This window comes from Netta rufina (assembly GCF_964035555.1).
Source record: "Netta rufina genome assembly, chromosome: 3".
Classification (NCBI taxonomy): domain Eukaryota; kingdom Metazoa; phylum Chordata; class Aves; order Anseriformes; family Anatidae; genus Netta; species Netta rufina.
The window spans coordinates 3,303,604-3,317,815 of record NC_140125.1 but is presented as its reverse complement, the minus strand read 5'-3'; the positions used below and the strand labels follow the sequence as shown (position 1 = coordinate 3,317,815).

At 49.9% G+C, this 14,212-nt stretch overlaps 2 protein-coding genes across 2 annotated transcripts in view; one reads left to right on the top strand and one right to left on the bottom strand.

Annotated features, from left to right (window-relative positions):
- The first annotated feature begins 651 nt into the window (after positions 1-651).
- On the top strand, positions 652-10,390 carry NAPB (NSF attachment protein beta). Its single transcript, XM_084285066.1, has 11 exons — positions 652-765; positions 3,399-3,478; positions 4,172-4,288; positions 5,637-5,683; positions 5,836-5,913; positions 6,733-6,788; positions 7,289-7,373; positions 8,326-8,430; positions 9,045-9,113; positions 9,500-9,550; positions 10,076-10,390. The coding sequence occupies exons 1-11, from the start codon at positions 668-670 to the stop codon at positions 10,178-10,180; spliced, it is 891 nt and encodes a 296-aa protein (XP_084141192.1). The 5' UTR covers positions 652-667; the 3' UTR covers positions 10,181-10,390.
- GZF1 (GDNF inducible zinc finger protein 1) overlaps positions 7,589-14,212 on the bottom strand; it is a 20,883-nt gene continuing 14,259 nt past the window's right edge. The window contains exon 7 of the mRNA XM_084285061.1: positions 7,589-7,614. Coding sequence (XP_084141187.1) covers positions 7,613-7,614 — 2 coding nt within the window. The 3' untranslated portion in view covers positions 7,589-7,612. The remainder of the gene's footprint in view (positions 7,615-14,212) is intronic.

Sequence of the window (14,212 nt, the reverse complement as noted above, 5' to 3'; positions counted from 1 at the left end):
CCTGCACAGTTCCCCCTTGTTGCAGAAGTGCAAAAGGTGATGGATTGCAGCTGCTAAGACAGGTGTCGGGATGCTTTTTTAGAAGCAGTTTTAAGAGTTTCCGCATGTCCCCACTGTGCCACTGTAACGCACCAAGCGCACGTTGCAATGAAATGCAGGAGGCAAAATCCCTGCAACCTGCCCGTTTCCTTGTGTGTGGGGTGGGCATCGTGTCCCTGCTGCAAGAGCTGCTGTGGGGTGGGGGCATGCAGCATGCAACATGCGGTGTGCACGGGGTGCAGCGCGCGCGTCCTGCAACAGGCGTCCCGTGCAACGTGCATCAGGGGCATTGTGCAAGGTGCAACGTGCACCGTGTGCATTGTGCAAGGTGCAACGTGCACCGTGTGCATTGTGCAAGGTGCAACGTGCATCAGGGGCATTGTGCACGGTGCAACGCGCACCCTGCACGCTGCAGCAGGTGCCCCACGCAGCGTGCATCCTGCACGGTGCCGCGCACCCCCTGTGCAGCGTGCATGCCCTGCAGCACCCTGCGGCGTGCAGCGCGCACCCTGCGCTGCCCCGTGCACGCGCCCGCCGGGGCCGCGCCTCCGGAGGAGGAGGAAGAGGAGGAGGAGGAGGAGGAGGAGGAGACGGTGCCGGGCCTGGCCTGGCCGTGAGCTGCGCCGCGATGGACAGCACGGGCAAGGAGCGGGAGGCCGTGCAGCTGATGGCCGAGGCCGAGAAGCGGGTGAAGGGCTCGCACTCCTTCCTGCGGGGGCTCTTCGGGTGAGCGGGGGGGGGGCGGCGTTATCCGGGGGGCTCGCAGGCCGAGCTTGTGCAAAAAGGATGGCGGGGTGCGTGCAAAGAGCGAGGGGGGTGCACGGCGTGCAAACGGGTGGGATGAAAAAAAAAAAGGGGGGGGGAGGATATGCGTGCAAAGCCAGGGGTGCAAAGCAGGGACGCGAATACCCCCCATAGCGGGGGGGGCGAGCTGGCGGCCCTAAGGTTGGCCCTAAGGGCCCAGGCCCTCCCCAGGATTTGCCCAGGAAAAGGACCGCTTCTCCCCAGAAACCATCCCCGCGCCATGGGCAGCCCGAGGGGTGCCCCCCGGAAAGAGAGGCGAGCTCCTTTGCAGCATCGCTGCTGCAGCGCTGCTGCCGAGCAGGCGTGAGCGGGGCTGGCAGCACATCCCCTGCTGGGGTTGACATCCCCGGCCTTGTGCCCAACTCCAACGAGCTGGAGCCCCCTGCGCCGGCAGCTTGGCTGTTCCGCAGCCCAGAGCCATATTTTGCTGAATAATTCCCCGTCCCTGTGCGACAGTGAGGGGCAGAGCCCTCGGCCCTAGAAGCTGCAGCGCTCACCGGGGGCTTTTAGGAGCGGTGTTACTGCAGCAATCCAACCGAGAGAGGGGCTGCAGCTCGAGGGACCCCCAAAGGGCACGGTGCAGGGGGGTTTGAGGGGTGCCAAAGGCATCCCTCAGTCTAGAGGAGCTCCGGTGTGGGGAATCGCCCGAGGATTTCATGTTTTCAAGGAAATGAGTGCTGAAATCGCAATTTGGAGACTTTGTCTTGAAAGCAGGACTTGGCTTGAACTTTGCTCAGGGATGATACCGGCACAAAAAGACGGGGGAAAATTGCAAAGCTTCCTTTTTTGCTGCACCCAGCCTTGCTTTTCTTTTAGAGCAGGTATTTGTGGGGGCGAGAGTGCTGTGTCTGGAAGGGCTTTGAAAAGCTAGTAGCTCTGTCTCCCTCCAGCTTTATTCCGCGTGCCATTTTAAAAATAGTTACTTAAAGAAAGGAGCATTTCTGGTGATGCTACCATGGAGGCTTTGATGTTTTTAAACCACAGCCTGGAAAAATGGAGTGCCCCCAGCCCAAAAGCAGAAGTTGTGCAAATAAATTCCTCGCTGCCCTGAGGCAGATGCAGCAGGCGGGGCAGGCTCCTGGCGTAATCCTGGCTGCCCTAAAACCCTCGGCGTGAGCCAGCAGATTCGAGAGACAAATTTCTAATTTTCTTTGGCTAAAAATAGACTCGAGTGATTCCTAAACATGCTTTGGACGGAAGAAAAATGGGCAAACACTCTCCTGGCGTTGCCCCCTTGTGTCTGTGCTGCAGGGAGGGAGTCGCTGCCCTTGGAGCTTGTTGGCAGGGCAGCGCGGTGTTGTCTCATGGTGCAGCTGGATTCACCTGGGTTTCTCCTTTAGGCTTTGCATTTAAAATGTGAGAGGTTCTGCTTGGGCTCTTCTGTCCCAGCAGTCATGGTTGCTTGGGGTTGTTCTGCATGTTGGCCACTGCCTGCATTTCAGTTTGGGTTTAATTCCTTTTTCCTTTGTTCTGAGACCAGAAAGCGGCCCATTTTGGATGTTTTGTGGGGGTTTCCCTTTACCTTGTGCCTCTTTTGGCTTCAATTTGTGCAAAATGCCTCTTGCAAGGGCAGGAAAAGTGGGCCTAAGAAGCTGGCCGTGCTTAGGAATGAAATGTGGTTGTCTGTCAGGAGGAGGAGGAGGAAAAAGAGGCAAAACCAGGGCTTTTCTCCCTGGCTTCCCGCCAGCTAGGCTGGCTCGGCCAGGGTGTCAGGAGGACTCCGTGTGAAAAGAAGGCGGCAGCAAGCGTGCGACAGTAAGCCTATGAAGAAACCTGCCTTTAATTAACAAAAGCTCCCTCTGGGGATGAACTGAATTCTCGTTAATTGTCCTGGTCAGGAGGCTTGGTTACGGTGCTAAAACCCATCGGTTGTTCCGAGTGCTCCTGGGCAGAGCGAGGTTGGAAGCGGGCGGCTGTGCTGGTGTGAGCCCCCTCAGCTTCTCGTGCTCAGCTCCGACGAACGCCCGCTTGTTCCGCAGGCAGTCGGGCAGACAGGAAGTTTTTAATTGTTGGTTTGCTGTAGGTTACCTAAATAACGCCTGGTTTGTCACGTGCAAGGCTGTGTTTCTGCAAGTGTTCTCACCTGCTGTGTCTCATGAGGCTCGTATGAGCCGGCTCCACTTGGAGCTGGCTCCACTCACAGATGAGTCAAAGAGCAGATTGAATTCAAGGCTCCAAATCCTTCAGGAGCCTGCAAAAACCATAAGGTGCTGTTTCAGGACTGGGCTCCTGTTGGCTTTTCTGTCCCTGCTTAACACCGTGAAGATGATCTGCCTCCCCTTGTGGCACCCGTGCTGCAGCAGGAGCAGGGAGGGCTGGAACTGCTCCTGTGCCCGGGTGCTGGCGTGAAGCGTTGCCTCTCCCTGCCCCAAAACACCTCTCAGTGTTGCAGGAGAAGGTGGAGGCAAGCCCCGAGCGTGGCACAGCTGGGCAGCCAGCAGCAGCGTAATGCCCGGCGGGCCGGGTCACCCCAGCGAGCCCTGTTTGAGCTCACGGCCCTGTTTCAGGGCCGTGTTTCACTCCAGCACGCAGTGATGGGCTCTACTCTCTTCCAGGGGCAACACCCGTGTCGAAGAAGCCTGCGAGATGTACACCAGGGCTGCAAACATGTTCAAGATTGCCAAAAACTGGAGCGGTGAGTACAGCCCACGCCGCTCATCGCAGCCTGCCTGCGGGCCCAGCTGCCCCTGGCAGAGGGAGCCAGAAACTCCGTGGTGTAACACCTCACCCTGCTCGTTGCGGCCGGGAGGGCCTGCTCGGGGTGTCTGTCCTGGCTGCGAAAGGGATGCAGGGGAAACATTTCGGCCCCGGCTGAAATGTGGAGATGTTGGGGGGGGTTGGGTTCATGGCGAGGTGACCCACGCCTGCCCGAGCGTTTTCCTGCAAATTCTCGTGGCGCAGCTGTGCGTCCCAGGCTGTCTTTGTGGGGATTATCGCTGTGGCAATGTGATTTCTGAGCTCTGCCCAGTGATTTAAAATACTGGGAGGGTGGGCAAAGAGGGGTGACCTGGAAGTTTATGTTCAATTACCCATCTGGGTGTAGTTTATCATTGCCAAACCAAAGCTGGTAGCCTGCAGGGAAGCCTGCTAAAGGCTCACTCCTGGGCTCGCTCCTCTCGTTGTGGGACTGGATGCTGATTTCATGGGAGGAGGCTGGCGTGAACCAGAGCATTGCTGTGCCGAAGCAGGCTGAAAATACCTTTTGGGTGGTTGCACCTCCAAAACTTGCCGGGTCCTTGGGGAGCGACAGGTTTTGTCATTTTGCTGCAGTTCTGCTCGCTCCGCAGGAGCACAGGGGTGCAGCGGGTTGTTGTGTGATCTGTCCCAGCTGCAGGAAATGCCTTCTGTCAGGCGGCCAAACTGCACATGCAGCTGCAGAGCAAGCACGATTCGGCCACCAGTTTTGTGGACGCTGGGAACGCCTACAAAAAAGCAGACCCACAAGGTAAGAGGGACAAAATCCGGGATTGTTGTGTGCAAATCTTCTTAGTTGCGTAGGATCTAGTGCGCCGAGGCTTTCGTAGTCAGCTGGTCTGTGTGCCTGCAGATCCTCAGTGCAGGCTGCTGTCAAGCCTTAATATCGCCTGGGCCTCTCCTTCTTAAAAGCAGTCAGGAAAGATAATTACTAAAATTTAATGTTACTTGCAGAACTTGGCTCTGCAGCTGGGATGGCAGTCGTGGTAAGGAGAGAAGTCAGGAGACATCCTCAGGGGAAAAAGGGATATGAGAGCCTGGGGAAGGGATGCTCTGCGCCTCTCCGATGCAAGGAGATGGCACTGCATAATGAAGCAGGAGTTTGGGGACTATTTTGGATGATGGGACCTAGTCAGCATCCCCTCGATCTGCTGCCTGGACCAGCACGTGCTGAGCTGTCCTCTCCTCCAGCTGCTCTCTCGCTGTCTCTGATGCTGTCCTTGATAAGCTTTGGAGAGACCCCAGGCAGAAGCGTGATGAGGGACGCGCTGGTGCAGTTTGCTTCCTGCTTTAGCTTGGTTTTGGAGAAACATTCACCTGTCCAAGGAGGGTCTCGGTTCTGGGTGGCAGTGGGAGGTGCTGGAGGTCCCAGCACCACTTTGGGTGCCACCACGTGGCAGAGGGGAGGCAGGAGGGAAACAGATGGACCTCTGCTGGGGTTGGGATAAAAGGATAAATGGTCTGTCTTGCTTCAGTCTGGCTGTGAAGAGCAGGGTTGTGGTTTTCTGGGAGCCTGGTATCGTGGCTGAGTGTGCGCAGACAAAGCAGCCCAGGAGCGTTACCGGTGCTTTCCCATGCCAGAGAGCTGTTGCAGAGCTCTGAAGAAACCACTCAGGGCTGATGTCACTGTTCTGTAAGTGTGGGAGGAAAAAAAAAACAAACCAAAACAAAAAACAGAAAAAAAAATCCTAGAAAATAGCAGCCCCTGTGTGTTTAAAAGCCTGGTGTCGTGAGTTTTGCTGTGTTTAGGGATGCAGCCTGGTGATTGAGGGCTGCAAGTTGTTTGTATTTTGCCCATCCTAATCACCAGTTAGCACTCGCTGTCAGGGCTTCTGCTGGGTGTTTGGGGTGGGTGAATTGGGATGGGGTTTGCAGAAAGGTGAGGAGCATAACGTGCTCAATCCCTGGTGAATGCTATGTCAGTCATTCCACATGCACACACGTACACGTGTAAGCAGGTATTGATTTAAGAAGCTGTGCTGTGATCCCGTGAAGAGAAATGTTCCTGAGAGCTGGCTTTGGAGGGGGGAGGTGTTGAAGTGGGGGCTCTGACAGGTTGGCTGACTTTGTGTTGTTTTTCCTGAACACTCATGCTGCAGAGGCCATCAACTGCTTAAATGCAGCTATTGATATCTACACCGACATGGTAAGAAGCTGCGCTGGCTGCTTGCGGGTGGGTGGGTGCTGTGTGTGTGGTTGAAAGAGGCGCAGCTCGCCGTGGCACGGTCGTTCTGTGATGGCGTGTGTGCGGGGCACCGAGGGAGCCCCCCTCTCACGCGCACCTTTTCTCTTCCCCAGGGGCGGTTCACCATTGCTGCCAAGCATCACATCACCATCGCGGAGATCTACGAGGCCGAGCTGGTAGACATTGAGAAGGTGAGGATGGCAAGGCGTGCCGGCACTGCTGTGCAGGTGCTGCAGGCGAGGCTGCATTTCCCTGCCCGGCCAGAGCAGCGCCGGGGCCAGCACGGCTGCCAAAACTCATCTCCTGTCAGACAAGAGGCTTCTCTGGGTGCGTGCAGGTCACCCACAGTTTGAAGTTAGCTGAAGTTAGTTCCCGTAACGGAGATCCTACAGCAGGAAGCCCGCACCTGGATCAGGATGTGATGTGATCAGGATCACATCAAGCATCCGGCAGCTTGACCAGCTGCAAATCTTTCTCTGCTTGAAGTTTGCAGGACAAAAATTTACAGTCTCTAGGTTCTGTGTTCTAGAAAATCATTTGCCTCTTCAGCTCCACTTCACTGGGTCCTATCCACCTATCTTAATGATTCCAGCATTCACTGTCCATGTGCAGCACCACTTCAAGTGAGCACTGCTGCGTGAGGACAGTTCTGCTAAAATATTTACCATATCGTGGCAAAACCGGCAGCAGCCTTGCTGCACTGTGGTTTTAAATGCCTGGAGTCAATACCTCAACAGCCTGTAGTCAATACCTCAACAGCTGTGTCACCTTTATTAAACGTGCTGCGGGGCTTGGAGCCATTAAGAAGTATGCAGTCCAATTTTCAAGGGCAGCCTCATGTTTTGAGTTTGGTGGGTGCCTCGCTTCACCAGAAGTGCTGCAGCGTGCTGTCATCTTGCTCCTTTCATCTGCAGAGTGGAAAAGCTTTTATGAATGTGGTCACTGTACACTGATCTAACCCCAAACTTTAATTTAGAAGTGGTATTCAAGCGTAACATTTCTGTCCCCAGGCGATCGCACACTACGAGCAGGCTGCGGACTATTACAAAGGAGAGGAGTCCAACAGGTAAGTGGTCTTTGTGAAATGGTCACTTGGAGCCGGGAGGGGTCAGAAATGGGGATTTGTCCTAGATTGCACACTTGCTTACATGCCTCACCCAACAGGCCCTTCTAAAATGTCCTTTGATAAGATGCCCAAATTCTACGTAAATATTTGAAGCTTTGCAGCTTTGATACCTTGGGGTGCCCATGCCTGCTTCATGCCAGCTGTTTCTAAAGAATTTCTGTGTTCTCAACCCCAGGATAAGACTTGTCTGGCTTGGGATGCCCATTTTGGGTGCACAGAAAGCATGGAGGGGTTGAACAGTGTCTGAAATGTGGCCCATGCTGAACAGAAGGTGTTCATCCTTTTCCTGCATTAATTTCAGCCATAAAAAAAAAAATCTCCTAATTTGCAGCTTCTGGGTCCCGCTGTTCTATATGCTAAGTAACAGAGTGCTGGGAGATAGCAGGGCACGGACGCTCTCCCACAGGAGAGCACTTAGCAGGTGATGGTATTGATTGCAGTTCTGCCAACAAGTGTCTGCTGAAGGTCGCAGCCTATGCCGCGCAGCTGGAGCAGTACCAGAAGGCGATAGAAATCTACGAGCAGGTGAGCGCGCGTTGTCCGAGGGGCGGCCTCATGGCTCTCCGTGTCTGCGGCTCCTGGCCCCCAGGCTGGGGCTGGAGGGGTCCTGCCTTGCTCCAGTCACAGAAATCTCAGAGCTCTGCACTATAAAACAGAACTGTGCCTGTTGCTCACAGCTAAATTGTTAGGGACTCTTCCACACCTGGGGCACTTCAGGTTTGCTCAAGGGCTGGAAGGCTTTCTTGTTTAAATGATGCCACAGATCCTGGTGAGAGAGAAATTGGAGAAAGCGCAGAGCAAAAAGTTACTTGAAAATGAAAAGCCGATCAGTGCATCAGTCTTACAATATTACTGTGACCTGGAAGCTTCTGCTCTTGCTTATTTCGGAGCTGATTGTGCTGTGTTGACACAGATTGCTCCTTGGCTTTTATGAGTTGATCTAGCTTTTTTTTTTTTTTTCTTTTCTTTTTTCACCTCCTGAATCCATCTTTTTCTAGAGAAAGGCCAGGGGGGAGGAAGTCTATAAGTACACTTCTGATGGCATTCAGAAATATGTTTTGTCACAGAATTTCCCCCCCAAATCCACCAACTTGGTTGCTGCACTTTTGTGTCCAATATTGACCTGGGAATACCGGCAGTGGTGCTTTTGTGTTTCTGGGGGGCTAACAGTGGAGCAGGCTTTCACGGAGCAGACTTTGCTTTCCCCGTTCTGCCTCAGACGGGCAGCCCCGAGGTCCCAGGGTGGAACCCCGAGCCAGGGAAGCGCAGGCAGTCAGCCCTGGGCTGCCTGTGGGTCTCAAACTGCTCTTTGGGGCACTTGAACTCTGGCTGGCTGCCCAAAAGCTTTCTGCAGCCACTGACGTTTTGCAGACAGCTGTGGGGTGCTGTCTAATTTTAATCAGCTGTCATGTTTTTAATTCAGTTCTTAACGATGCAGTTTTCTTTCCTGACTCTAATAATGTCTTTTTACACATAGGTCGGAACAAACACGATGGATAACCCTTTGCTCAAGTACAGCGCGAAGGAGTATTTCTTCAAGGCCGCTCTGTGCCACTTCATTGTGGACGAGCTGAACGCCAAGGTCAGTGGGCTCGGGCCGTTGCCTCTCAGGCCGTGGTTTTGCAGGTGCAGGGGTCTGCGTGCCTCTTGCCCAGGCTGCAGCATCAATTCCCGTGCACTTGTTCTGTTCTGGAAGAGCAGCAGGGAACAACTGCACAGAGCAGGGTGAGGGCGATGGCCAGCATGTAGCTGATGCTCTCACCTGGTGTTTGCTGGGGTCAAATGGCCAAAACACCAAAAAACACCAGTGTGGGCAGAATTAAGGGTGAGCCCCAGCGCTTCTGGATTGGGAGGTGCAGAGGTAAATAGGGGCACATGTTGCAGATTCTCCTTGTAAGCACCCGGCTCAGAAAGCTGCTGTGTTGCATGCAGGGAGTTTTCCTTATTTCTGCTCTGCTTTCAGTCTGTCTGTGTCCCTGCTTTGTTCATACCTGAGTGATATCTCAAACCAAAGCCGCCTCTGGTCAGATTGAGGCCAGATTCTGAGCTTGCCTCTTCATTTCCCTGCATGCTTGGATGTGCTGTGAATACTTTCTCGAGCTCTCTCTGTGGTTTTAGGACTAGAAGGTGAAAATGGAAATAAAAAGCAAGGAACTGTGTGTGAAAAGAGCTTACGGGTGTGCTTCTCTCTTTCAGCTTGCTCTTGAGAAATATGAAGAAATGTTCCCAGCGTTCACAGATTCACGGGAATGCAAGCTACTGAAAGTAAGTAAAGCCAACGTTAAAATAACACTCTCGTGTTTGGAAATGCATACTGCCCTTTACTTTGTGCTTTTTCACCTTGCCGTGTCTTTGGTCTTTTACTGAAACATTTTAGAGGACATCAGGCTCGCTTTGCATGGGATTTATACCAAACTTGTGGGAGTAGCAACAGTAGAAATATGATATACTAGTTAACTTAAAAAAAAAAAAAAAAAAAAAAAAAATCTGGGTTGGCATTTTAACAGGTTACAAAGGTGCTGCTGCTGGACATATGGGGCTGGGGAGGCAGTGTCCTGCAGTCCCCTTTCCTGGGTTCAAGGAGCAGCTCATGCACCAGCTGCACGGAGCATGCAGTAGCATTTTCTAAGTTTCCTATGGTGTTTTCCTAGAAACTGCTGGAAGCCCATGAGGAGCAAAACTGTGAGGCATACACCGAGGCTGTAAGTACTCGTGTTTGGGTGTTGTGTGGCTGGCTGTTTCTGAGGCTTTGTGATGTGGCCTTCCCTTTTGTCTTGGTTTTGGTGTGCTGTGTTACGTGTTTGGTAACTGGAGGCCTGAGCTCTGAGCACAGTGACCTTGCTTGAAGCTGAGAGTCCAGGGGGGCAAAACAGCAGGCAGGCTTCCCTGTCCTGCCACGAAATGTCCAGGAGGAGGAGGTAGAAATTAGCAGAGCTGCTTCCAGCATGTGCTCTAGCAAGTCCCAAACGTAGTACTTTAACTCGGAGCGAGAAACAAATCATTTTAATAAAGATACCGCCACTTATTCATGGGGTTTGTGCCAACCCCTTCCTGTGCCCGACAATGGCTTATAGTTCTTTGTGTATTATATTTATTTTTTTTACCTTGGGAAGAGTAAAAGGTTTAAAAGAACATGCTTTGAGAAATGCAGAATGCGCCTGTTGCAGCAGTATAGCATATGCGCTTTCTAACATGTTACCTTCAGCTGTTCCTTTTTTCTTTAATAGGTGAAAGAATTTGATTCAATATCGCGGTTGGATCAGTGGCTTACAACCATGTTGCTTCGCATCAAAAAGTCAATTCAAGGAGAAGGGGATGGGGACCTGAAGTGAATTGTTCGTGGTATTTGTGGCATGCAGCCTAAGTAATCTGTTCTTGTGTTACAGCCAAGGACCACTATGGGATACGTGATAAAACAATCTAGCTTAATTTTGTTGCTTATATGACAAATGAGTTATATGTTTCTTTAGTATCCTGCTCTTTGTTGTGATAACATGGGTAGATGAGAGAGGTTGCTCTGGGTATCGCTGGCAGATCTTTCTAGGGTGAAAGAAACACTGCTGGCAGAAATCTTTGGTTTTGGTTAGCTGATGAGCCCAAAGTTTGCACTTGAACTAGTTTTTCCCCCTGCTGTTCTGTCTTAAGGTTCAGTACCACTGAGTTGAGCATGTAAATATTTCATCCATGCCCGTACAGTACAAATAATAGCTTCAGTTCTGTTGCTGTGTTGTTACTGTTTCCTATTTTTAAATGGACCTCTGCCAGATACCTTTGGATCTTGTTTTTTTTCAATGATTGAGCTTTTTTAATGGTGCTAGTGAAAGGCTTTGTGACTCTTAGGTACGATATGCATGTGTGTGTATACATCCTATACAGATACATGTGTGCATGTATAAATACAGCATACGTAACAACCTAGTGCTAAATGCATTACACGTCGAGGACAGGACTGCTTAGATTGGTGTCAGCCCTCTGAAGAGTTGTCAGGAGTAGAGCTAGTTAATTGTGTATTTTGTATCTAAGATCTAAATATGAAATGTAAGGCTCTTCTATATTTTCTTGGATCTATTTTTCCACTTATTTATTTTGTGGTGCACCCCATCCCTCCTACCCCAAGATGACTAGACCCAAGTAATAATATATTTTTCTAATTTCTCATCTACATGAACTCCTCCTGCTGTCGCTGCTACCAGTCTTCTGTGTGTGCCAGGCAGTACCCCTTAGTTTCTGACCCTTTTGGTGTTGGCTGTGCTGCGTTGTTGCTGTGACGTGCAAAGGTGTTGAAGGAGACTTGGTATTAAACAGGAATCTTGTCTTCGTTGTGTGGGTGACCAAGGAATTGAGTGTGCTTTGAAAAGATGGAGACACTAAAAATTCTTGTAGTAATTTTAGAAACATGTTTTAAAATGTCTGCAACCAAGGCTCTTCTGTGCAATGCTTTGTTTAACTAGTGGTGGTGAAGCTACCTACTTCAGGCGTGTATGTTGAGGGACTTGTGATCCTATGCAATTTGTCAGTGGGAGTTGTCACTTAGTATTTCTCTGTGATGAAGTGTGTTTCAGTTGCACTGCTGCTGCGCTAAGAGTAAAAAAGGGCTGCTTAGTTTGGCACAAATGCTGTTTAAGTGGGCCCTCCTCCACGGCCAGCACAGGACCGATGTGGTAGCCCCATGCACAGCTTTGGTGGGCACTGCTGGGACTCTGCTCCTTTTTTGTCCCAATAAAACAGTTGGCTGCTTGCACTGCGGCAGCCAGCATGCTGGCTTTCACACTTCTCTTCAATTTGTTTTGTATCTGGAAACTTATTGGAGTACAACCTTTGACTGACCTGTTGACCTAAAAGACTTTTAGTGTGATTGAAGTGGTACTGTTATCTACTGCTTGCTTATGCAAAAGAAAACCAAAAATTCTCCTGGTAATGCCTTCTTTTTTTTTCCCTGACTGATCTCACCAGTCACTAATTTTTTCATAGACTGTTCTGTGCATCAGAAAGTGAAGACAAGACCCATGAACTCTGCAAAACTGGCAAGGTGAGTGCATTGAAGAGTTGGGAAGATGCTCAGTCTTCCACGCAGCTTCAGTTTGCTCATTTCTCAGATGCATTTTTACACAACTAACCTCTGCTTGCACCAAAACTCTCTCTACAATTTGAAACAAGTTGGTCTGTGTACATCTATTCCACAGACTTGGCAGAGAAATATTTTGAATTCCATTTAGCTTGTGGTCCTGGTCTGTCTTCACCTGAGATGCTTAGCTCATCAGAAGGAAGAACTAAGTGTTATTTTCCCAGCATGTCCCATGGCTTTACCAGTTCTTCACATGTTTGTGCCACAAAACACTTGGCTTAGGACACAGCTAGCGTGGTAGGTAGATAATCTTATAGCAGAAGTTGGATTATTTGCATATATGGTCTCATTTTGTACAAGAGGACCCAAAGCTGTAACTGCTGCTGAACTTACATGTAGTAGGACAGGATTGGAACCCTTCTTGTTCAATTTGCTTCTTTCCTTGGTAAGCAAAAACCCCTTGTATAGCGAGATTTGTCTTGACTTGGATCCAACACTGTGGGAGCCCCAGTGAGGGCACGCTGTGGTTGTGAGGTTTCACTTTTGTTAATGTCACGCTGAACCAAGGCAAGCATTTTATGCCTTTTTTTTTGTTCATTTTTCCAATTGTCAGTGTTGTGCACAGCTGTGGTAAGATGCTTATGTTGCTGGTGGACCAGAAGACTGTACCCATGGGGTTATGTGGTCTGTTACTGTGCTCTGGAGTAAATATTAGAACACAATTGTTACTTCTGTATAAGTAGGCTACAGCATGTCCTCCAGCATAGCAGTGGTAAATTGTGACAGTTTTAAAATGACGATCTGCCAACCTGCTGTATTCCCCCCCGGTACACAACTCTCTACTAAGAACACTTATTAATGAAATGGCCTTAGCAAGAATATAATGTTTTGTGTGAATCTGTACATTAATAAAGTGAAAATCATGAACAGAAATAGCAACAAATGTCCTTTACTGGAAAATGCAGAAGGCAAGCTACAAAGCTACAGCCTGCGGTAACACGGTAGGGTGTGATGATGAAAGCCAACGTGTGCAGTGCTGCTCTTTGTTTTGTTTGATGATAAAGGTGGATGCTCACAGGCAAGTGTGTGAGCTTGTCACACCCCTTAGTCACTTGTTGTACATCACTTGCAGCAAATAGGCAATGTCCCAAAGTGTCACACTATTTTTTCAGGATCCTATCCTAAGGCTTAGCTCAAGTTAAGGTCCAGGACACGCAGCCCGGGGCACGGTGAGGTAAGGTGGAGCCCCTCAGGTGCTGCTCGGAAGCATGGGGCATCTCGTGCTGGAGGAAGAAGAGCAGCACCCAGTGCCTGCAGCAGAGCCAGGTTCTGGCTGACCCCAGCGGTGGCAGTGCAGGTGGCCGCACGATGCTTCCAGCGACAGAGATCTACGCATTGCACGCGAGGTGCAGAAACATTTTATATAGCAACCAAGTCAGCGGAAGGTCAGTGTTAAGATTTCAACATTTTAATAAGAACAATTCATACGAGTAACTCACTTCCGTACATTCATGGAGTACAAAAGCTTCCCTGGCTACAGAGACTAATGTTCAGACTTTAAATATATCTACAAACTTTTACATTGGTCACTGGGAATACTGAGCTTCAATAGGACGTCGTGCTTGAATAAATATTTCAAATATAACCTCTTGGAAACATTATCTTAAAAAAGAAATCCCTTTCTATAGATTAAGTTAGGATTCTATGGAAACACATCAGACATCCCTTTAGGGTTCAAAAATAGCTCTCTGCCACAGTTTGGATATCTTTATTGCTTTGCCAACCCCTAAGCCTTAAAATGAGCCCTAATAAGGCTTGATTGTGCTTACCTTTACACTAATGTAATCTTTCAGAAAGTTTTTCTCACAGCTTCAGATGAGAAAGCATCTGTGGAAATACTATACTGATATTAAAATAAAGAGAAACAGGATAGCAAACCAGAAAAATGAATTAGGAGAGCTCCAGATTTTTAACATGGGGGGCACTGGGAATCTGGTTCTGAGTTGGAAGAGTTAACCAAACCAGCAAATTGCCTTTGATTCACAGCTTCTTCCAAAAACCAGAATCATCCCAGTGAAATGCTTCTTTGTCAGTGCCACCTTTTTCCAAATTTCCATCCCTGCACCTGGAAAATAGCCCCCCCTTCTAGAGTACTCCAGTGAGGTTAATCTGAGCTCAGACAAATTAACTTTAATTTCCGTTCAGCTTCTGTGTTAGCACAGACATCCATGCATCTGGAAACACAGAACATGCTTACCCTGGACAGAAACTCTCTGTTTTTCCCAGCTATTGGACATGA